Below are 26,083 nucleotides of genomic sequence, written 5' to 3'. Positions count from 1 at the left end.
CCGCACGCCTTCAGACGTCGTTAGAGCAGACACACAGCACGCCCCTCCTGCCACCCGCAATCCATCCACAGCCAATTACAAGCAATTTCCCTGTCCTGGGTGGGGTGAGGAGAGGGAGCGGTAGAGAGGGAGGAAAAGCAGTTGTCAGCCTAAAGCAGACACACATGGTTCTGTTTACAAATTGCCAGTTGTTTGGCTTCGCCATGGCAACACAGTGCTGCTGACGCTGGCTGGACAGATATTTCAAAGTGAGGCGGAGAGAGAGAGAGGGGGGTCGTGGTGACAGTCGCTGGCCTTTGATGGTCTGCAGGGCGGGGCAAACTTTCAGCGGGAGAGATGGTCCATTTATGCATAATGTACAAACTTCCCACAAACACGCGTCTGTTTCCCTCCTGCCTTCATCTTCCCCCCCCTCCTCCTCCTCCTCTACATCAGTTCCCCTCAGCACCTCGGGCTTCTGTTTGGCTTCCCGAAATCCGCCTTTTCCGAAACTGGAGACGCACGGCGAGGAGGTGCCTGATTCACCAGAAGTGGAATGTCGGCCGTTCCCACAGGAAACCTGGGGCGTCTCAAGCCAGGGTGCCCTGGACAGGCGAGTGCACACACACGCACAAATGCAACGACACAGGGTTGCACGTACATCACATAAGTACACAACTGGTCAGTCAGACTAACATAACAGGATGCTGGATGCTGACCCAACAACCAGAATTTTACTTCAAGAAGAAGAACCAGTCTTGTTGTTTCACATAGGAGCTAAGTGGAGTTTCTGGAAGGTTTTTCCTCACCGTAAACTGTCATTTAAAATGTTGTTTTTAATGACAACATCAGTATTTCTCAAAATAGCAACATTACTATACTACAGTCCCTACTGTCTGAGCCTCAGTGGCTGCTGGGATGAAGAAGACAGAGGTACAAGTCAGAGCTCATTTTGAACACTTCAGTTGCAATCAGGAAGCTCAGTCTCGTGATTTGTACATTTACCTTTTCATCAAAGAAGGAGGTTTCTTTCTACCAATTATTTGCACTCATAATTCATCGAGGAGAGTTCAATGCCAATCACACAAAAGACATGTTCACATTCAACGTGAAGCAGATTTTTCCCTCACTTCATTCCCGCCAAAGTGACTGCTGGACTGTTTGAGCAGTCCATGTTTATTCCTCACAAACAGTGTTGCAGATCAGATCAGTTTCCAGCTCAATCACAGATTGGACTAGGCAGAAACCAGTCCAATCTGGCAACACTGCCCAAAACAGGGACTGTACAAAGATTAGCTGTAGCTAGCTAGCGACGTGCTGTCCATGTGTCTCTGTGTGACAGCTCACACCTTCATCCTCTTGGTTCTGTATGTTCATGAAGTCATACAGCTACAGGATGAGTGTAAACTGTGGTGGAAACATTATCAGCTCACATGGGCATGCCTTTAGTGGGTTTTTCCATTGACTTTGTGTGCACTTTTGCTGCCTCTAAAATTTGCATTTGGCGTTAAGTCAACTCCATTTACAAGTGCCCCCCCTTCCTGTCACCTCACATCTGTCTGAGAAAAATAAATGTTTACTTCCAAGATCACATCGATACATCATTTATTTTGTCAGATGTGAATCCGTTTGTGTACCATCCCAAAAACAGATTATTTTCCCAAAACAAACTTTGTCTTTCCATCTCATCAATCCCAATTCCAGTCAGACTTCCTACCGCAGGAGGCAAATATTATTCAGTGCGGTTATAATCGAATATGACTGATGTTAAGTCTTCCCGTATCAGGCGGTGACCAAGTCACTGACGCCATCTTCGCCTCCGCGACCCGCATTAACAGCGTGAGCCGCTTCGCCACCGCCCTGCTCTGATGCAGTGACCCCACGCTGCGATCTGCAGTTAAACCGAGGTTCCCCTCGCCGTAACCTCCTCACCCCCACTCCCATCTCAAAGAGCGCCCCCCGCCACCATCACCTCCTAATAATAACACGGTCCGCTGCGAGGGGTCTGCTGTCAGACATGGCAACCCGTCGAGTCTTTCATCTCGACAGCCACACACACACCAACCTTAACCTATCACACACTTTGACACACACACGCAGGAATGTGCGCTTCCTTACACACACACACACACACATGCATGAAGGGGGAAAAACACATTCAGAAAGCCGCGTCTGCTCCTGGACGTGGCGACCCCACTGTTCGTTTCATCTCCCCACTCCTTTCTCTGCTTGCTGCTGGCACCATCACGTTAACACAAACACCATATTTCTGTCATCGTCCCCAGGACGCAGCGTTCCCTTAATATCTCTCTTTCTTCTGCGGGCGTTCGGGGGAATGGCGATGGGGGCCTAAAGGGATCTGGGACATGGGTGAGTTGTGGGAAACCAGAGTGCAGTCTGTGGCCTCGCAGCGTGAAGCCCCCTCTTTCCCTCTCCTCCCGCTCCCCCCCTTTCTTTCTTTCTCTATCTCTGTTTCTCTTTTGGCAGAGAATCATAGGAGGCTTCATGCAGATCGCATATTGCGGCCTCAAACGATCTGGGAAAACATGCCCCGTTAATGCTATGTGCACGTCTGAACCCTGTTCAACTCTGAAGCAGTGCACGCACACAGTTTGTGTCTGTTTCCCCGGGCCTTGTGTGCGGTTATGGTTGTGTGTGTGTTTTACCTCCACATAGTCTTTGGCGTGGCCCCAATCCCTCTTGGAGTCCAGGTTGCCCAGGCTGAAGTTCTCCAGTTGGCCGAGGTGAATCTTTGCCACAGAGCGGCTGATTTTACGCGTCACAAAGTTTGAACCTAAAACACATACATTAAAGAATGCTTTATTGGCATCGTATGGATTCAATCACAGTTAACACAGGATATAAATATTACAGAAGTTTAGCTCGGTCCAACACACACAAACACGGATTGTTAGAAACAAAGAGCAGATAAGTGAAATCAAGGCCTCCTCATGGAAGCGTTTATAGATCCCTACCAAACTTGTACATCACACTATCACCACACACACACACAGACAGACAGCCTTCCAAACCTCTACTACTGCTCCAGCTCCTCTTTAGCCAAAGCAAAAAGCTCAAGCAAGAAGCCACCCCCGAGTCAAATCGATTCGTTACCACCTCACATTTCAGCCGCTAGATCCTTTTAGATTCCTCCTCTCTCATTTTCCTCTCTAATTCACTGTTTCAGTGTCAAATCTGGGCCGGGTGCCAAAACAAATCTCAGAGCATCAGTCTGTCTACACCAAAAAAAGCAACAGGGAAGTGCCACAGAAAAAAAAAAAAAAAATGACAACCAAACGGGGACCACCCTGGCTGTGCCTGCGCGGCGTCCAATTCAGAATCACCACATCGACAGGCCGATTCATTTGCCAGATCGCTCAGCGGTGCTCCTCATTCCTGAGCCGACACACGTGGCGATATTATCTGCGGGAGTTGAAATGAGCTCCTAATGACTATTTCTGTGAAGAAGGTTTAGACAAGTTTTTGGGTGCTTTTGGCGGGACACCGAGAGCCGGTGTCATGTTCTCTGTTCCTGCTGCGGCGGGAAAGATGCCGCAGAGTTGCCTGCGAATAAATGCACCAGTCCTCCAACCCAAACACAGCATTATAGTGATGGAAATCAACACTAAATATTAGTGTGTCACGTCTAATAATGCCACCATCTGAGTGGAAACAGCTTATTAGAGCTTGAGGAGTTTAGGACTCGTCTGTCTTGTGTTCAAATGGCAGATATGTGGGGATATGTGAAAGTCTGATTTCAAAGGAAAGCTTGAAGCTTGCATCAAAGCGTCGGCTATTTTTAGCGCACACAACATCTCCGCTGTACATAAATCTCCCACAACCTTGCCTGAACCTTTTGGAGACCTCTTAAGAGCCGTTTTTTTAAAACTCGTCCTGTCTGAGATGAATGTTGCCTTTTAGCCCTGCATCGCCCCAACCAGTCCATAATGCCGCGGCCCTGTCTCGACACTGTATCACTGTTGCCCTGACATGGAGCAGAGCTTCCATTTAGACGCAGGAAAATCCCATGAACCCAATCATGCGAATGCACCAAATTTGTAGTAATTATTTCATAGGAGAGCGACAGCGCTGGGCAGGCTGAGCAAAAACAGACCGGAGAAGGTTAAGACACGCTTATTTGAGTAAATACAGCGTGTTGTGTGTTGGTGGCGGGTCACATGGCCCCTGTGTCAACGCTGCTTTGTCGCCATGTTGAGCAGGAGTTTAAGAAAGTTTAAATAAGGCTCTGGCCAGTCTACAGACTTACTTTGGATTAAAAACTTAAACAAATCCTTCTATTATTCAGAATTCGGTGAATCCATATTATTGACAAGTTTATTAGGAAATAGCATGCGCCTACAGAGCGTAGATAAATTGTGGATGGAAAACCCCCTCCGATGTCAGACCTGTCCTGTCTTTGCATGATCGTCTCACGTGGCCCCGGGGCCCTTCTCTAACCTGGCATGTCATCTGTTCTAGCAGGCACCACTGCTCCCCCTCACAACAGTCAACCATTATTCATCTGCCACTGACACATACATGATTGTCAGCTTTGCTCTCATCCATATCAGCAGGCTGAGGGATATTTATTTACCATACAGCTATGAACACGTCATATACCTGATATTCAGACGATTAAGCAATTAGTCAGTGGACAGAAACTTAATCGACAACTACTTTAAAAGGGGAACTCCACAGATTTGACACATTAACATCAGTTATCCAGTCAAGGGGAATGAATACTCAGACAGAAACAGTTGAATCATGTTTTCTGTGGTGGAACTTTCTAAAGAAAATCACCCCTTGTGATGTCACCAGGGTTATCTTAGCATGGGCTTTTTAACGGGAAGCCTGTGTTACAATCTGGGGGTGTTGAAGTTTTAAAGACATGGGTTTTCAAACCATGCAAGGAGGGTCTAATGAAAAGATGCCATGATGAAAGATACAGTGTTTTTGGATCTTGACCCACGTTAGGGACTAAAATTCAAGATATCTTCAGTTCAGTAACTTAAATAGACAATGAGGTTCTGCAAACATTCTACCAGTTCGGTTTTAATCCAAACTAGAAAACAAACAGCTTTGGTTCTCATTTCTGATTGGCCGAGTCAAAACAGCTGATAGATTTGACAACACAACATCTAAAACATATATGCTGCAACTGAAAGTAGTGGTCACATACAGTTATTATACGAGTCATTTCATAATAAGTTCTTGAAAGTTTCCTGTAAATTACTATGTTATTTGGTTTTCTAATTTTGGAGAAAATAAGAGACAAATTCTATTATTCTAGTTTAGTTTGTTATGATGAGTTCAAAAGCAGTTGTTGAGAAATTCAAGACTCTGCACGTTTGACTTTAACTGTTCTTTTAATGCAATCTAAATTATTGGAATGCTTTTTAAATAATCAGTTAACTCTTTTATCAAGCTAAAGAGAGAATAATTTGATGGGTTACCCTCTCATATTTCAGTATTTGCTGCTTTAAACATTTTAACATTGCAACTGCTCTTTAAAGCGTTCTTTTTTGTTCTGCATGTGTCTTTGAGGCTGCAACTTGAGACCCACTGTTTGCTTTGCGTTTTCCATTGTTTCTCTATTTCATATAATTGTAAATTAAATATTTGGGTTTTTTCGACTATTGGTCTGAGAAGCACGCAATTCTATAATGGAAACTTGTGATGGACTATTCCCACTAGGGGTGTTGCGATGTACCTGTATTGACGGTGATATTTTTTAAATGTAATATTGATATCATGTTAATAATACACATATGATAATATGGTGTAAATAATCCAGTGCCTCTTAAATCATTTGTTTCTTTCCGTTCTCACTTTGTCTCCCTCCCCCAACTCCCCAAACACATGTGAGTCTAATTCATTTGCCAAAAAAAATAGACAAAATGCACTATGAACAAAGTTAAAGATACATTTTTTTTAATCTTCTATAGATATCGCGATAATATTATCGAGAATTCTTTCGGCCACGATAATCGTGTAGGGACAATCTGATATCATGACAGCCCTAATTCCCACTACTGGTTTTTACATTTCTAGAAAAAAAAAGATGAATCAAATAATCGATAGATTACACAAATAATGAAATTTTCATTAGTTGCAGCTCTCTACAGTATATCGTATATTAGGTCCCAGGGGGGTAAGGCAATGTAACAAGAGCCCAGATTGGTAACTGCTGTAAATTGGAACGAAGGAGTTTGATTTGATCCAACATATCCAAGGGAAACTCAAGTTTGCAGGTTAAACACAGGTTGTCAAAACTCTGCAGGGCCGAGTTTGCTCTTAAAAAAGGTGGCAGAGGGATACAGTGTAGCACAGTACACCCAATGAGTAATAAAGTCCATTATTTCCCCCCAAGCACACCTGTAGTCTCCTTGTAAAGCTCACACCTATGTTTGGAGTGGCTCTGCTCCCTGCCTGCTCTAATTGGTGCGGTGTGTGGACCAGAGCGTGGGCCTAATGGACCGGCCTGCCTGGCTGTGGACAAAGCCTGCTCTGTTACTGGCCCGGGTGTTAATGTGTTTCCTTTACTGGCAGCGGCACCGCAGGACAGCCAGGAGGAGGAGGCGAGTGGAGTCGAAGGGGGCTAACGGGAGGTTTCGAGCCCAAAACGGGGCAGCGGTGGCCGTTTAACCTTGCCCACGGCCCGGCGGAAAGTCTAATAAAACCATGGGCCGTGAAAACTGAGCAGACAGCAAAACCCGTGCCAGAAATGGACACTCAATCTCTTTCTCTCTCTCTCTCTCATTCTCACTTAACCGTTGCTTTTCTTTTTTTTCCATCATTCCTTTTCATTTTTTTGGCCAGAGAAGCGACAGGAAAAACGTAACACACGGGCTTCGTTGGCACAGCTGGGCTGAACTATGGGGAGAAAAAAAGGAGGAGGAGGAGAAATGTGCGGAGATGACTCCCATCCAGAGCCAGGCCATGTGGGCCCAGACAGGATGGGGACGGGAGCTGTCAGCTGGGGGCTCGAGTGTGGGGGAGTCAGGGAGGGGACTGTGGGTTTCGAGGGGATTTTGGCTGGACTGGCCTCGGTTACTCAACTGATTCTGTTGTTAGAACCACGCTGCTAAAGAAAGGTGACTTATGAAGTCTGTCTTCAAACCGTGTGACGGCCCAGCCCTTACTGTATGCTCTCAGACCCCAAGATGTCTGACTCACACTCATCTATATTACCGTCTGGGAGCATATTTATGTGCGTTTGCTAATTGAGATTCAACCGCGGTGTGATTTATTCAAATCACTCGTCTGTAACATTTATTTTGAAGACATAATATGTGGTCATGGCTCGGCCCAATGGCACATTAGCTCTGGAAAAATGGAGTAGATTCAAGTCTTGAATCATGTTGAACATTTATCAAGTTGATCTTTAATGTTACATTTGCACAGGTAGAACATCTACTTCCTTCCTCAGCCAAGTCTCCTGTTCCAACTTTAGACCTGGCGCGTGTTTTTCATTACCACGTAAATCTGTTCCAAGGTGATTTGCAGGATTTTACCAAGTTCTCCCTTTTCTTAATAAAAATGTGGAATGACTCGGTAACCCCAGACTGCTTTAATGAGCCACATTCCAAAAATAGGACGGCGGATCGCCTACTTTTCTTAAAACACAAAGACTCATTCCAAAGTATTTTCCAGATATTTCGCAGTTGAGTCATTTCTGTCGCGAGCTTGTCTGAACTGGCCACGTTCTGAAGCTGGTAAAGAAAAAAAAATAGCCAAGACTTCATTTTGATTGCCATAGAGGTGTAACAGAAACCCTTAGGTTACCTCGACACAGGGTTTTCACACCTGTTTTGGAATTCAACCAGAACTGCAAATCCCATAATTCCACTCTGTCTTTGACCAACAGCCTAGGGGAGTGAAAGGCTTTGTGGTAGATTTGAAGTGGAAAATGCAACACTTTAATTTCCACCTCCACCCCCACAGCTGTAGCTGTTTACATCAAACGTGTACTCATCTCATCTCCTTTATCTATACTGAGTTATGGACAAAATACCTGATTTGCAGGAGCACTGAGTGATTCTGCAGGAGGAATCTTCCCCTCGTCGGGGATTGGCCAAATTCCACCCAGGCCAAAGACCTGTCAGTGTCTGCCATCGCCGTTATTGCACAATTCACATTCTGACTGATCTGTGGAGCCTCGACAAAGGGAGAATATTTGCATTGCATCCAAGAGAGGTCATGCGCCTTGCTCCGCCAACACAGTGTCTATTCACACCTGACAGACTGCTGCCCTCGTTCTGAGCCGACTCGACTGACGGGGAGGGTGCCGAGAGAGAAAAAAATGTGATGCGAGGAGGGTTGGAATGGGGCTGGAGGGTTGTGAAGACAAAGACTTTTTTTTTAAATTGGGTGTGATGCAACAAAACGGATGGACGGCACAGGGTGTGGGGAAAGAAAAGGAGGGTGTGGAGTAAGAGAGGGGAGTAGATGATACATGTTTTTCTTGAGCTCCAACAACGACACACCACCTCCAACTGTTTCACCCTAGTATCAAAAACAAAGACGTAATTGTGTCTAGCAGCATCCCGTAGTTTGACTAAATCAAATGGTCTCAGAGAGACATTTTTGGGTTCGATTGTCCTCTGAGTGGAACTGGCAAAGGTTGAGAGAGGCGACAGGGAGCTCTCAACTCACTGTGCAATTAGCGCCGCTCAAAGCGAGCACTCAGTCAACAAGATTCTTGGGTGCCATGGTGATCTGGGACAACAAACACAAGATTTGAGGGCGGCGATGGGGATGAGTGAAGGTAGAAACCTCAACGATCACGTGACATGTCTGAAACCGACGTAGTCTGAGGCAGAAGGAAGCACCTTTTTTGGCCACGTGACACAACGTGGTGGAAAGTGTTGAAGGAGAGAACTCTGTCGTCAGCTCTGCTCTGAGGCGTCAGACTCCGCTCTTCACCTGGCCACAGTTCAGCTGATGTTTAGACTGTTCTCATTCAACCTTTTCTCATCAACACCCGGCGAAACGAAAGACCGAAAAAGCGCTCGCTCCGTGCCGAGTTCCTTCTTACGGAGATCATTCCAAATCCCCCCGACGCCCCCATGACCGAGTCATTCCTATTTGAAGATTTCCTCAGAAAATAACCTCTCCGGTAAATGGAAAACATATCCTCTTACAAATCTATCATGCGATCTGACCTTTTGGGCTCCGCCTCAACGAAAGCAGAAAGATGAAGCCGAGGCATGTAGCGGCTCAGTGGCTGTATGTGTGAGGGGGCAGCATTGACTTTGGCAGTGCTATTCTAACTTCCCCAATGCTAACCGGTCTTCTCTCCTAACATAACAGTATATTATTCTATACTGCCAAGCGTGAACCACAGAGCTCTCAGGGTGGAGAGATGGATGGGACTTCCCCAAATAAACCAGGGGATTAGCCTACAACTGGAGCTGGTCAGTAGCAGCAACGGTGGATACACACACAAAACATATTACTGCACTGATTTACTGCACAGCCTTAGATCAACACACGGCTAATAACTATATATTAAACTTGGGTTTTGTCTTTTATTGTCAAAATTAGATTTTTGAGGTGCTTTGTTTGTTGAATACGGTGACCAAATAAATATATGAACTGGTTATTTGCACAGGTTTCACTGCTGATCACTGTGGTGTACTGCACTGTCTCATGTGTCAAAGCAATATGGAGTCTATTTAGCGCCCCTGCTAACGCTAATCCCTCTCTTCAGAGTCAGTCTGAGGGCTGTTTGTTATGGCTAACAGCTAAGCTAACCAGAAAGGAGCTAGCCGCGGTGTGAACCGGCCGGCAGATGCAGGCTTCTGTTTGCTTTGCTTCACGCTGGATTTCCACCGGGATATTTTCTTCTTCCCGACTGTCCGATTCCGACCTTTTTCGCCTCAGAACAATGGAGGTCGGCTGTTTATTGGTTGAACGCTCAGGTGTTTACGAGAACTGTTAATAGAAACCAGAAGCGCATTCCTGCTGGGATTAAGTCATCCTGGGCGCTTTAGGAGACAGAGCCCCTTGTTGAATCCTTCACAGGGACAGTAAGTCTGAGGGGAAACTGGTGTTCAGCTTCGTACTTCCCTCTTCAGCCATTCCCAGCAGCCACTACACCGTCCTATGTGACACACCACACCACGCCACACTGCGCCACAGAGATGATTGGCCACTGGTAGGTCACTTTGGCAGACGCTACTGGAGTAAGACTCTGTGAGGGAAAAACTTCCCCATAAAGGCAAACATCTATTTGTTTCAGGCACACACAGCCACTGGCACATAGGGACAATGACATCACAGCTCTTCCTGTGTGTGGGAGGGGGGTGGTGATGTCAGTGCCACTGACGCTGACATCATGGACTTCCTCCCTCATTAGTGACTAATTATCCAGAGGCACAAGTGGTGCGTAAAAGAACAGGAGGGGCAGCACACAGGTACTAAATAACCCTTTATCTCTGTGTTAACACACGTAGGGACACAAATACAGAACAGATATGTTCCGGGTGTGGCTGAGAACAGAGAAGAAATGAAAATCCCTCTGGCTCTGGTGATCTGCGGAATGTTTTACTAGATTCTTGAGTGATGTCATTGTCATTGGTCTGGTGAGTCATTTACCGAAATCACTTGGAGAGCAGCTAGTAGTGTGATTTCATTGATTTTTATTTTATATATTTTAGAGTTTTTGGTGTACTTTTTGCTGTTGAGAAGGTTTGAGTTCTATTGGCGCAAGTTTTATCTTTACCTGGGTTGCCATCGTCATAACTGCTGAGTTCTTGTTTATTTTCTAACTTGAATTCAGTTCATTTTTTTCTCCCGAAAGATCTATATTGTGTCCTATTACCACACTATACCCTAACATTATAAAGTATACTTGTACAATGATGTTTAAAGGGACTGTATGTAAGTTTTTACACGTTTATGCTACGTCAATGCTTTTTTTATTGCCAATGTGTGAACAGGTTGTAACCTAACCTAAAAAATTAGACCTTCCACGACTTTCTGGGTTTCCTCTCTCAGCCTGTAGACTGCTTTTAATGTGAAGAATGTGGGCTGTTTTTTTCTGGGAAAATCCAGCGGATCTGACGTCATGAGCGATCGCGGTTAGAAATGGAATCCACTAACGCCAACAAACGATCAGCCCCCACCACAACTCAGACTCCAACACAAACTCCAAAGAAGCACGAAAAAAACAAAGTTATATCTAGTGAAGCCTGTCTTGCAAAACAGGAATGGGACCGACGTCGGGGGGGGAAACTAGGATCAACATCGGCCGGGCCTTCGACTCATGGAGGGACCTTGGATTGGTTTTGGGTTTCAAAACGGACCCCGAGCAGGGAAAATTCCTATTGGACAGGTTAGCTAACATTACTGCCAAGACTGTGAAATATACAGTGATATTGTGTTTTTAGCTGGCTAATGTTGCTAAAGTTAATCAACATGATGCCCGTCAATCATGTTCAGTCTCTTGTGTTTCGCCTCACTGTTTTGACCGATTGCTCGCTCGCGTCTTCGAGTGCGAGCACAAGCGCGATCAACAGGACGCTGACGGTCGTTGACTAAACGGCCACAGGTGTCACTGTTAACAAGCAATTTCAGATTCTTACATCTATCCCCTTTAATGTATTATTTTGAAGGTTAATATAAAAGAAATTGGTCTTGATCCATTTACATCTATTTTGTAAAATACAGAGACATTCAAAAATTATGCAAGGTGTGACAAAAATGATCATTAACACACTTTGAGTCATTGACACCAGAGACACCATCAATAACGTTAAATTCAAGAAACATTATAAACAGCAAGGTTAACGTTTAGTTCATGTTTCCCTTTTTTGAGATGTCACTGGAATCACCATTTCAGTTTCTTGTTGAACAATCCCCCAATGTTGTATATAACTTAAAAAAATGAAGAGTCAAGGCAGCAAAATGGAATTCAGCCATCCATCCATTTTGTTATTTACACCGGCGCATCTCCTACTCTGACACGTCAAAACGTCTTCAGTGAAAAAGGCCTATGGCCAAGAGTGAAGTAATGTTGGATCAGTACGTGGATCAGTACGCTGTGTAATGTAAAGTACAACCTGACACACTAACAATGACAGAATGTGCCATGGGAGCGTTTTACAGCTCAAAGCATCGACTCCACCCCTCTAAAGCCCTCCTGTGGGTGGCGAAGTGCACGGCCAAACGCCCCCTTGGTGCGGCAGCGGCGGGGTCACGGCGGGCCCCGGGGGCCTGGGTAAACACTGGCCAGTCCAGCCAACACAAGCGCCACACTGGGTTGTGCAAGGCAGCAGCAGTGGGACATCTGGCCACATCACAGCGCAGCACGGCGTTCCTGCTTTATGAGCAACAACAGCCGTAACTCTGAGAATAGAAGTGGCGGGAGCAAACCCAACGGCCCGCTGCAGAAATGCTGACTGTGGAAAAAGGAGGATGAAGACATGGAGTGAAGCGAGAGAGAGGAAGAAAGAGGGAAGGAGTGTGTGAAGAAAGAGTGGAAAGATAGAAGCAGAGTCGGAGAGAGATGGGAAAGAGCTGACCAAGGACCAAAAGGCTAAGGACTTGTTATTGAGCGAGCACAGAGCTTTGCCCTTATAAGGTCATTGTGTGTACGCGTGGAAAAGGACCCAAGCATCTCTGATTTCACAGTTCCAGCCAGTTTGTTTATCTCTAGAGCTGCAAATAATGATTATTTTCATGATCAATAATGATGATAGTTTGTCTGACCAACTGTCCAAAACTCAAAAATATTCAATTCACTTAAGAGGCTGGAAACAGAGAATGTGTGGCCGTTTTGCTTGATAGATGACCCGACCGATTAACCAATTATTATTGTTGTTTTAGATAAATTTTCTGTTGATCAGCACTACATATATCCATCACTCCTCCTGTCATCCAACCCATTTGTCCGCATCATTCCCAGAATGACTCTGTCTACTAATTCTCCATTACAAGACCTCTATCACCATCTTTGCTGAGCTGGCTGTAAACTGCACTGGTTCCCACACCTATCTATCTGTGGTAACCCATTAGGGTTTACTGGCTGACCCCTGACCTCGGCCGGGGTCGTGGCCGGGTCCTTCATTAGGGGATAAATCATAAACACCTGAGCGGCTGACCTGAGCGCAGCGCCGGGGCTGCAGTCATGTGGTATTCATTTTGGGTCGCGGTGGCGTGTAAATCGGGTTAAACCAGCGCCTGCGACCCTCGGGGCTCAGAGCGCATATTAAAAAATGCGACCACAGCTCACTCGCTATGTGTCAGAATGAGTGTCAAGTAGTTATGAGAAACCTGGCTCCACCAATAAATGGATATGGCATTATATGGAGCATGTAATTGAATACTTGTACACACTCCAACAATGGTTTACCTTCTGTTTTACTGCTTTATTGGGGGTTCAGCCTGTTGCTCTCAGGGGAAGTGATGTCATTTTTTTATTTTAAAAACCTGTCCTGTATGATATGATATATTCATTCCTAATTGGCAAAATTGTTCTTCAATTAGCAAATCTAATAAAGAAACACCACAGTTGAGGGAATTATCTACATGAATCATAAGTCATAATCAAAATGTTAAATTATGACAATAATGGTGCTTCAGTGGTGCTTTTAACTGTTTTGATTGTATGCCAGGATTCAACTTTATATGCAGAAAGTGATTTGATGTTGTTGCTTCAGAGTTAGATTTGATTTTATGATTGAATATGCTTTTGTATTCATTTAACATATAAGGTGTATATGAAATAACAGATCAGTGTAATGAGCTGCGTCCAAAATCCCATACTATGCACTACATACCCAATATGTGTACCGTCATTCAATTTACTTTTGTGTGAATAAACAGTAGTATGCATCTTTTTGGACGCACTGAGCAGTAATATACGTCGTCACTTCCCGAGAGCCTCCTTGCCGGTTGGAGACGGGTAACCATGGTAACCCGTGCTAACCTCATGTAGCCAAACCATGATTTGTGAGAATCATAAAGTCTGAACTAATTAAAAAAAATTAGCACACCTAACAAAGTGAAATCTTACACTTACAGCTAAATTGAAGTGTTATTGATGTTACAGAGCTGACCGTCAACGTCTGTTATGAACGTCGTCACTACCGCATTGCATTGTGGGATATCTATGCCACCGTAATGTCCAGCGTTTGCTTACTGTAATATTTCACCAGAAATAGTATGCTATTATATTATATTATATTATATTATATTATATTATATTATATTAGTATACTATTGGTTTCATACAAAGGTTTCGGACATACTAAATACCAAACATACTGTTTTAGCGCACTAAATAACATGTTAGTATGGAATTCGGACCGACCATGGTGATGATTCCTTACTTACTATACTGTAAAATGACGAATGATGGTTTGTTTACCGAAATATGCAAATGAGGAATTGAGGAATAAAATGGTAACTTGAGGACAGAGTTTTGAGAGATCTTTATGCCTCTAAGGCAAGTTACTGTATGTATTTAAAAAAATCTAAACCTTGAATATCCTTTTATGATTAATAGCATATGGGCAGGATTTTGATCTTTATTTGTTTCATGTATTTGTAAGAGGAATTATTACGTTCAAGTTATATTCTGTGTGTTCTACTCTTTTCCATCTCCTGCCTGATCATTACAAACAATATATAGCACACGGGAATAATGTAATACAAAGAGCCAATGTTATCAGTTAAATGAAAACATTGCTCAACCCTAGTGTGACCTTTAATAACGCTCTTCAAGTAGCGCATACTCTCGTCTTCTCCTCCATTACTATCAGATGCTGCAACAATCTCATTTCCACGTTAGGACAAAAACAACAAAACAACCACAACTTTGTGGCGACACTGAACAGCAGGATGCACGTCGTGCTGCGAGCTCACCTCTCCTCGGGCTCTCGTGGTTAAAGAGGATCCCGTTGACGGAGAACAAGTTGTAGGCCTCTCGAAAGTTCACCACGATCCAGTAGGCGTAGAGCTTCGCGGCACCTGAGAGCAGACGTGGAGGGAGACAGGAACATATTAGTGCCAGAAAAAGTGAGGAGATATCACTTCACACAAAACCCACTGATCCACCAACGTTCCTCGGAGTGCACAAGCAGACTTCACACTCACATGATGCTTTTATTCACTCAATCAACAACTTCAACTTTCACGCAGCTATTAGCACGGTTCAGTCTGACAGAGTGACAATGTAAGCAGAGAGAGACACACTGATCCTCTCTTCTCTCATTGTAGCTACACTACATGTCACAGTTCAACACAGCGGTACCACTGATCATATTTCACCGTCAGGAACGTGAACCGCAGACTCCTGCTGATTGACCGAAAGCAGGCTTGTACAAAAAGTTTTCCCTTCTTCTCCTCTCACCATCCTCCTCCTCCTCCTCCTCCCTTCTCCTGTGATGAGGGGAATACCGGAGAAAGGGAGGCGCCCGTTGATTAAGCCGTAGGTCAGGATGTACACGGAGGTGAAGAGAGGTCGCCACGGCAACCCCCCGCCTCCCTCCTATCCAGAGTCTAATTAATAGAGGAGCAGCCCTCCTCGTGATGGTATGCGCCTCCCATGCAGCCTCAGATTGAGTGCTGACAGATGGGGAAAGTGTCAGCGAGGAGAGCATTTAGACAACAGAGAACATGAAACCTGATCACTCACACACGTGTACAGCCTGCCCGTGTGTGTAAGTGTGTGTGTGTGTGTGTGTGTGTGTGTGTCAGCGTATGTTGAAAGTGAGTGCTGAGTGCTGTGGATATAAAGGTGTCTTTGTTAAAGTGAGAGCCACTCCAGTCTTCAGTCAGACGCTCTGGCCTCGAGGTGTGTGGAGAGCTCAAATGCTGCCTGAGCACTGAAGCCCCCCTCTATTTCACTTACTCACATACACACGCACACACACACATATTCACAAGAGATATCAAGCAATCTGCGTTTGTATGCCCTTACATGGCCATACGCAATGGTTTGACGAATGGCGCAAGGTAGAAAATGTTAGGTAATCCGTGTGTGTGTGTGCGTGTGTGCGTGCGTGTGTGCGTGCGTGCGTGCGTGTGTGTGTGTGTGTTTCCACATGGATCTACAGTACACTGCATGTATTACCGTAAGGTGAGCGAGGGTAGAAGGGCGTAGTTTCCGTCTGAGGGATCTCCTGAACTTTGCCGTACAGCTCACTGGTGGAGGCCTGGTAGAATTTGACGCTGTTGGTCAGACCGCACGTCTTCACAGCATCCAAGAGTCGGAGCGTGCCAACGCCGTCCACGTTTGCAGTGTACTCGGCCAACTCGAAGGAGATCTGAGACAGAGGGAGAGAGAGAAACGGAGATGGAGGAATTATTAAGGGATCTTGATAGGAAAATGTCCTCTATTCATTAATAATAATTCTGTAAAGGATTCATACTATTCAACAATAAACCACTGTTGGAGGGTATTGTTAAAGTATTCAGAAAAAAAGATAAAACTTGAGATTAAAGATTTGGACTACTTCTTTTGATACCAAAGTAACAAAAATGAGAATTTGAGACTTGATTTGATTTAAGACTGCTCAGAACTTGAAAGCATTCAGCTCTAGAACTGGGGAAATCCTGGAACAAAAAATAATAATACCACAGTCCGACTGTCAGGCGTTGCCACAGTTTACATAGTTACTTATTAGGCTAGAGCACAGAATGTACTTGGTTTTAGATATGTAAAAAAAAATAAAAAATTGGTTTGAAGATGTGATTTGCCTTGACTGACTTGGCCCAAACGATTTTAAAATACCTCTGCTATGGACGATGTTACAATTTGTTTTGATGCATTTTAATAAAGGCTGTCAATCAATTAAAATATTTAATCACGATCAATCTCATGATTGTCCATAGTTAATCCTGATTAATTGCAAATTAATCACATTTTTTATCTGTTCAAAATGTACCTTAAAGGGAGATTTGTCAAGTATTTAATACTCTTATCAACACGGGAGTGGGGAAATGTGCTTGCTTTATGCAAATGTATGTGTAAATGTATTATTGGAAATCAGTTAACAACACAAAACAATGACAAATATTGTCCAGAAACCCTCAGAGGTACTGTATTTGGCATATAAAATATGCTCAAATCATAACATGGCAAACTGAAGCCCAACAGGCAACAACAGCTGTCAGTGGGCATGTCTGTAAAGGGGAGACTTGAGGGTACCCATAGAACCCATTTTCATTCACATATCTTGAGGTCAGAGGTCAAGGGACCCCTTTGAAAATGACCATGTCAGTTTTTCCTCACCAAAATTTAGCATATGGTGAGTGTTTTTTAGGCTCCCTCTCGACAAGCTAGTTGGTCCAGTGGATTACTTAGGTTTTTTAGTTTCATATGTTTTCATATGATACCAGTAACTTGACTCTAGCTTTAAAACTGAGCCCGCTACAACCTAAAAATCGCAAGTTGTGTTATTGCGTTAAAGAAATTAGTGGGATTAAAATGTACTTGCATTAATGAGTTATTATCGTGTTAACTTTGACAGCCCTTTGACAGGTTTTAATGATGCAATTTATCGCTGATGAATTTTCAAAACCACTATGCCTAGTTTCACACCAACTTCTTAGTCATATGCAACACATCACAAATGGACTTTATCTTTAGTGGTTCAATTAACTCAAAGTTTACTAAAATCCTTTAAATCTGGTTTGCTGCATTTGCTCTGAAAGTTCAAGGTCAGACATATTTATATTTAAAGGTGCTACTGGTATTGACATGTCAGCCAATCAGGGTCCAGTATTATGACTGTTTTGCCTGTGAAGTCTCAAGTTTTCACTCTTTTAAATCATCAACATGTAAATAATGAAGGGTATTGCTGAAGTATAGTGAATACCTCGACCAACTTCACAAGGTCGCTGCACATGTCACACAGAGTCACCAATATGGGACATAAAAGAAGGAAGGTGGTGACAATGATGCAGACCGTAATTGGAGAACGTGTTGTTTCTGGAGTCCATCAGAGCCGATCAGAAAGCTCATAACTCAAACTAAATACTCCAACTCCCAGAATGCCCGTTTCCACTGCTGAGGGCCAAGAAGGGAGGGAACTTAATGAACACTTGGGGGGAAATTAAGTTTAAATTAGAAATGGATGTGCGCGTGCACGACTGTATGTGAGTGTGTGTGACGGCGTGCGCGACTGTGTGCTTGCATGAGTGCCAGGACGGCTTCAGGCTCCAAATCAGGCGTGACGGTTAAAAGCCGTGCTGGTTAGTGGTCACCACACCTGGAGCGAGCGGCATGAGCCACGTCTGTACGGAGGAAACGCTTCAGCCCTTTAGTGCTTCCACGCCGGCGCTGTGCACTCGGCCAGATAAAGACCCCTTATTTAAAGCCGGGGCCGAAGAACACTGGGCCTCTATTCCACTCAGAGTCCATACGCACACATGCACTGACACACACACACATGCACAGTGAGCAGGTTTGATCAGGTTCAATTACACTCCACAGCTCGGGGTAATTACCTGTGACGCTCCACTCACGCTTTTACTTTACATTCTGGCATTTTCATTTACATTTACATCATTTACAAGAGAAAGTGAGGGGACACTTTATACACCGACATATACTGTACATTATATTATGACATTTTCCACAGCAAACACAAGAGGTGCACACAGTAATGGCAATACCTGTGCAATAGAATCTAAAATCACGACAAACTGAATAAATGCACAAAAGGTACACTATTATTTACTGAGGAAATGTTGTATGATGTCCATCAAGATCAGTCAGAGGGAGGTTTGACTAACTCAAAAGGTCATATAGCAATTCATTTGCAGCTACTTGCATCTTGAGTTAGACTGCGTTTCTTCAGCTCCGTTCATTTATTCATCCATATGAATTCAACTGATCATAATGATATTAAAAGATCATAATAGACTACCACAAACACATAGGTACAACAATGTGGTTAGAAATAAATAACTAAATTGTACATTTTTGGCAAATGTAGTTCATCTTAAATTTGCAGAAAAGTGTAAAAATGCATATAGGAAGTATTGACTTTATAGAGTGCATTGAAAGCGGGTCAATGCAGACTGGTTCTGATGTAATGACTCCCTTCGTGAGTTTTATCTTTCTATTTTGAGCAGACCTGAATCTCACTGGTATTTTTATGGTCATATTATCTAGTTTATGTAGCTTATTTATATTTTAGTAAATAAATAAAATGCCAAAAAGGAAATTTCACTCACAAGTCCAAGCTAAGTCTGAACAACAGCCAACAATCCTGAAGTATCTAATTTCTAATGATTAGGAACAGAGAAAAACAATGAACTCTTAGCATTTTTAAAAATGTACCCTGGAAATGTCTAATTATAATACTTGATAAATGACAAAAACAAACTTTCATTCAATTCACTTGTACCAGCAACATGATGGCGTAAAATAGTGCCAATCAAACCTCAAACTGTGGAAAACAACGTATAAAATGTAATAGAAATATTGCATTTCTGTTTGTTTCACTCATGTATTGATGTGAGGAACATTACAGTCTCCTCAATGCTCCACGCAGATCTGATGTTTTCATCTGACACTATTTTTAGTCTCTTCAGTGGACGTTGAAGTCACATGCTTCATGATGCGTCATGATTTATTCGCTAAGACTTTTTCTGTTTTTAGTTTTTTCTATTTTTCTGCGTTTCCACTCAGTCACCCACTTAATGTGTCACTACTGAAGCTCCTACACTATATAACTTTTTGGTCGTCACCAAAAAACAGTCTGTCTGCACCACTGAGTATTGACAAGTAATGAAAGTTAGCACCAAATGTCAGGTCATATACTGTATATGTACTGTTATCTGTCCTTGTCTGTACTCATACTTGTAAACTTTTTTACTTGCTGGCCATCTTGACCAGGACTCCCTGGAAGAAGAGATATTGTATCTCAGTGGGACCTTTCTGGTTAAATAAAGGATAAATAAAATACAAAAATACAAAATAAATTGTAATCTTTTGTACTTATTTTTATTTTTTAACTTTATTTAATTTTTTTTATCATAGTCTCTGATTAAAATCAAAATTTGGCCATTTAATGTACTTGTGATTAGACAGTATTTTGCAATTTCAGCTTTCTTTTGTTAAATAAAAAAATCTTGGTTTTGCCAAAGAAAAGTAATGTATAAAAATTGTTTTAGGATAGTTGAAAAAAATATATAAATAGCACAGCCACTTTTCCTCAAATTTCCTCTGAAATTTTGAATGGAAGAATAAATTGTAAATGCGTCATGTTGGGGTTGCTCAGGTCAGGACTGGCATAGTTGGCGATGATGAAACAGACAAAACCTGCTTTTATGTTCAGTGAAGGAGAAGGGACAGTCTCACACTCAAACACACACACAAGGCCGATTCCCTCTCCAACAACAGACACAATGTGATCCCAGCTCTTTCAGGTCCACCTTCAGCTTTTCCTCCTCCCCTCCTCCACCTCTTCCTTCCCTCCTGCTTCGTCACTGCTCACTCTCTCTGGACCTCATAAACCTTATTTTATGCTACTACAGCACCTTCCTCCCCAATACCCCCCTCTCTATCCTGCTGTCTGTCTGTGAGTCCCTCCATTCCTCTTGTTTTTCCAACACCAAAGAGGTCTGCAACACACACACACACACACACACACACACACACACACACACACACACACACACACACACACACACACACACACACACACACACACACACACACACACACACACACACACACACACACACACACACACACACACACACACACACACACACACACACACACACACACACACACACACACACACACACACACACACACACACACGGACTCTGGGTATCAAAACCAGCTGAGAGGGGCAGGGTCCAGGACGCCTTGACAACTTAAATCAAACAAATTGCCTTAATGCCTCCATTCTCTGTCATTATGTAAGGCAGGGCCTGAGCGCTGACGGTTTAAAGGCCAGACGCTTGTGTACAGCGCTATGTGTGTGTATGTGTGTGTGTGTGTGTGGACTGCTGGGCCCCTCGGTCGACCTGGCAGATATTGTTCTGTTCTGGGAAGTCAGCCAGGCTCTGTCAGCATTGGGGGTCCGCCGCCGCCGACCCGGAAAAAAAGCGATCCGTTTAAAAAGGTTCTAAATGTACAGGATATACGTGCTGCATTTAGTGGTTTCATTTCTTTCCTGCTCACACAAGGCCTGTTGAAATGCATGCTTGAAACTGGGGAATGTGACTCTGTGCATGTGTGTGTGTGTGTTCACATACAGCAGAGTGTTGGTGTGTGTCTTGACAGATGTATAAATATGAGCTACATTTATTCAGCCGTGGCCTCCCTCTGCATACCTGCATGGCCTTCCATACAGGGTAATATGAAGGACTTAAACTGTTTATACACAGTGATGGAGGAATGTAGAGCTCTATTGTGCATTCAGAAAAAAAAGAACAAGTCAATCACTCAGGAGCAAAGAGGCACCATTTCTATGGGGACTTCCATTGAGGAGAACCACCGATATTCAACACATACTGTATATGAGTACGGTAACCATACTCTATGGTTTGAATCAATTCAACCAGTTTTTATGATTGATTGAGTAAAGAACATTATCTATTGAGAGCTTCACATTATTATAATTTTCTTTATATTATTACAGCATATTTATTGCCCAATTTGACATCTGCTGCTTAATCATACCAGTGATTAATCTGATGATAATCCTCAACATGAATGCAGTTATTTTGGGGCACGCTATCTTTGTTTTGTTTTTGCATTACAGGTACATATTTGTATGTAGATTTGTGTTCAAATGTATATTTTGTTATTGTAATTTTTTTTCTATTCTCTTTAGAATATTATTCTCTTAGTCAACTAAGATTTCTTTGGTCCATTAGTAATTTTTTTTATACTTTCTTCATGCTGAATGACTTATTTCCAAGAAACTTAGGTGGTAAACATTTAAAAAGTGGTGCTTTTGTGTGATTCTTTGTGAAGAATTTCAGTTTTACAGATCTGTTGATTAAATTAATCTATTAGTCGACAAAATCGTACAAGTGGTGGTCGACTAAGAATTTCTTTGGTCGAGAACAGCCCTAATACAGTATATATATACACCGATCACTCAGCAATAACATTAGGACAGCATGGGCACCCTGACCGGTCTGCGGCTACGCAGCCCCATACGCAACAAACTGCGATGCACTGTGCATTGTGTTCTGACACCTTTCTATCGGAACCAGCATTAACTTTTTTATCAATTTGAGCTACAAAGTTCTATTGGATCGAACAACACGGGCCAGCCTTCGCTCCCCACGTGCATCAATGAGCCTTGGGTCTGACCCACAAGAGCTGCAGTTTTGGAGATGCTCTGACCCAGTCGTCTAGCCAGCACAATTTGGCTCTTGTCAAAGTCACTCACATCCTTACGCTTGCCCATTTTTTTTGCTTCCAACACAAAGTTCAAAGTTCAAAATGTTCACTTGCCAACTCTAATATATCCCCCCCACTGCCAGGTGCAATTGTAACGAGATAATCAATGTTATTCACTTCACCTGTCAGTGGTCTTGGCTGATCGGTGTATATATATATGGGTTTTACAAAACTTTTAATTGTGAATAATCTGTATACACAATGAAAATGTTCTTCCTTCCTTAATTTGTATTATTTATGCACTTTAATACTGAATTATTACATAAACTGTACATTCCCATGAGAGAAATGTATATTTTTGAGCTATCCTCTCCACCGTCTACTGTAAATTGTGGTGATGTTTTTTGGTGCGTGAGATCATGAAATCGAGGTATAAATATGTAAAGTGTCTGATTTACTCTACTGTAAATCACCAATTTTCACCAAGATTCTTCTTGAAATCCAAATTAGTTACTAGTTGTCTCATCTTCAAAGTAAACAAATGTTGTTGTTTTTTTTATTATAATAACCCAAAACAATAAGCCCTACACAACACCAACCTGCTCCCTGGTCCACTGCTGTTTGTTCAGAGGCACGACTACAGTAAAACACTGATGCGGCAGATTAATGACCTCTGTGGTAAACCGTCATCACACCTCACATTTCAGAAAATTACAGGAGAAAGAACTGCCCATCTGTGAGCGTCACTTTCTCCAAATTGTGGACTACGTTGTCAAACACTGAAAATCCGGCACATTCCTGCCAACCGCAAACACCCAAATAAAGAAATCACTACGACGCCCTGGAGGTGCAGATGACAGGGAGAGGGAAAAAGAGAGGCAGGTATGGAAGAGAAGAAAAATAGAGACGGACAGACATAGAGAGAAAGTGTGTGTGTCTATGTGTGTGTGCGTGTGTCTGTGTGTGTGCGTGTGTCTGTCTGTGTGTGTGTGTGTGTGTGTGTGTGTGTGCATGAGCATGGGTGGGAGTTAGTTGGGAAAACCACAGTCAATTACACCTTTACTCATCACATTACAGGCCAACTGAAATTAGAGCAGTCGTGTGTTAACAGGGCAAAGACAAACAGGCTGAATTCCCTCCAGGAGAGAGAGGTTTAGACCCGACCTGGCAACCCACACACTGCCAGACAGATCAATTACGCCGCTTTCATCAACTCAACTACACTGTCACTCATCTGCATCATGAAGCCAAGATATAGACCCCACTTTTTCCCCTGCAAACATGAAGCCTTAGTGCAGCGTTGCTCCTCTCAGTGTTTGGAGAATTATGTTTTTCTTTGCATCAGTAATCAGAAGGTGGGAATAATGGTCGGGCGAAGCAGTTTCAAGGTCGTAATTTGTGTAATAATAAACCTTTTACTTCTAATTCACAGCAATAACAAAGGATCGCCTACCACAGCTGCAGCTGTGCTAAAGACGTAACACAAAGTAGAAGCCTGGGGATTCATTCTTTGACAGCACATTAAAATCTGTAGGATTATTTTGTAATAATTCACTCACATTTGTTTGAAAGTCATTATGCACATGACCGCAAGAGGTCGATTGTCTGGAAATTCAAAACGTTTGAAGAGAAGACCAATGCTGCCTTTATTCTGGTGAGCACTTATTTTGATGACAACTTTTTATTTTTGGTCATTACGTTTAAACTTAGCCTGAAGCGAGTGTGAACTCGCTCCAAGCGAGGTCCAAGCGAGGTCTGCAACTCGTGCAACTATTCAATCCAGGTTAACACACATTTTCATGTACAGACTGTGGGTTTAGAGATCACAATGCAAACTAATAATCTCAACTCCTTGGCTAGCATTATCTACAACAGCACCACTCTGCACCAGGAACTAAACTGACTGTGTTTGCACAATGTCTGACAACATCCTTGTTTTGGGATGGCCAATCATATGACCTGTGCTGTGTCTCAATTTGCGTACTTCCGTACTTACATTTGCTATTTTGAGTGGCAAAATGCAGTGCGCTCTTAGTACCCAGATGTTGTACTCAAAAAGGTCAAAAGGTTGAGGGTGGAACGCTGGACACTTCTCACCTTCAACGGTCGCCATCTTTGTTTATAGCAGAAGGGGAGGGGCCAACAACCTATTTCAAACTTGTGAAAATTCCAGCGAACACTAAACTATACGAATTTAAATTATACATTTGTTGTTTTTCAGTAAGTACCACTATACTGTAGTCGGATAGAAGCCATTAATGGGCCGATACGGTGTGATATCTATGACTGACTATCACCAGCTGATCTACCAAGCTTTTGAGTGCACAACAGCCGTGTGCGATTTAAGACAAAACTTCCCTGTCGAAATTCACGCACTATACACAAGTAAGTACATTGTATGCACATTGTACTACATGGAAGTATCCGAATTTAGACACAGCTCTGGTGTCTATTCTATATTGAGGAAATCCTGCTGTCATTTTCAATCCCTTTTACTGATTTTCCCAGAACCCAGTTCGACTTCCTCAAATGTCTTGTTTTTTCCGACCAACAGTCGAAAAAGATATTCAGTTGACGATGACATAACACAAACAAAAGCAGCAAATCCTCACATTGGAGAAGCTGGAACTACAGAATGTCTGACATTTGTTATTAAAAAATGACGAATCGATTATCAAAATAGTTGCCAATTCTTTTTCTTCTTGGTCGATCAACTAATTGATCAATCGGCTAATTGTTGCAGCTCTAATAAAGACAAAATAATGTCACTGTTGCTCCAAATAAAAGATGCTTCCAGAGTGTACAGGCCAAGTAAGTTTACACTTTTTGGTACGGTATATTACAGAAATACATTTAAGCAAATATCTACAAAAAGATAGATTATTTCATCAACCATTAAGTTAGAGGTCAGTGAAGACTGTATGGTTGTAGCGCAACATGAGTTTGAGTGACTCTGTGTTTTCACAGCTACCTGCTGTAGCCTAAGCTACCGTTGCTGTATGCGTGCCCACGCTATCAGCCCACTCTCCAAACAGAGCCGTATCTCCATCACCATGTGTTGTGATGAAACTTGAGGGGGAATCTCTCCACCTCCAGTTCTGTCTTGTTAGAATTGTGTCACTCGAGCTCGTCTGCGCATAAACACACACACACCTGTTAGAAAAACAACGTGCTATTTTTTTTTCCTTGTAGTGTGCCAATTTGCCTTTCCCTGAGACGCAGACATAATACAATTGAAGAGTATGAGTAGCAGAGAAAAGACGTGAACGGTGAGTGACAGGGAGAGCGAGACAGAGGCGTGGATGTACGACATCGCATCATCCATCTGGAACGTGTGTTGGCCCTTTGAGTGTTTTCTCGCTGGGAACCTAATGTTCTTAAAATGGATCTCAATAACAATATCACTCCCCAACCTACGTAAAAAATACAGGTATGACTATCTCACACTGCAACAAGCGATTCCAAACATTACAAGCATGTCAGAAATTCTCAAATAACACGGGACATAAAATACATACACACACAGACGCTTGGCAACACGCCCACGTCGTGCCAAGAATTTCCTTGTTTCCAAATTCCTTTGAGTTCCAAAGGTGACATTTGAAGGCTGAAGACTAAATAAAAGACACAGTGACAAGCGGAGTCAATAAAAGCCTCTAAAGAGCTTTAATTACAGAGTGCACCTGAAGGAAATACGAACACTGAGTTTATTAATAGAGCGCCTGTTTAACAAGAACTCCCGGAATAGCACAATAGGTTTACATGGTTCTCATGAAT

General features: G+C 43.0%; 1 protein-coding gene across 1 annotated transcript in view; it reads right to left on the bottom strand.

Moving 5' to 3' along the window:
- The window catches only part of gmds (GDP-mannose 4,6-dehydratase), a 191,215-nt gene that overhangs the window by 109,970 nt on the left and 55,162 nt on the right, over positions 1 to 26,083 (bottom strand). Inside the window, exons 5-7 of the mRNA XM_074636264.1 lie at positions 16,061 to 16,253; positions 14,851 to 14,955; positions 2,646 to 2,773 (exon numbers count right to left, since the gene is read on the bottom strand). Of these exons, the coding sequence (XP_074492365.1) occupies positions 2,646 to 2,773; positions 14,851 to 14,955; positions 16,061 to 16,253 (426 nt within the window). The remainder of the gene's footprint in view (positions 1 to 2,645; positions 2,774 to 14,850; positions 14,956 to 16,060; positions 16,254 to 26,083) is intronic.

The sequence above is a fragment of the Sebastes fasciatus genome, chromosome 5 (assembly GCF_043250625.1).
Source record: "Sebastes fasciatus isolate fSebFas1 chromosome 5, fSebFas1.pri, whole genome shotgun sequence".
In the NCBI taxonomy this organism is placed as follows: domain Eukaryota; kingdom Metazoa; phylum Chordata; class Actinopteri; order Perciformes; family Sebastidae; genus Sebastes; species Sebastes fasciatus.
The sequence above is the reverse complement of the archived record's forward strand: the minus strand, read 5'-3'. Positions and strand labels throughout refer to the sequence as shown.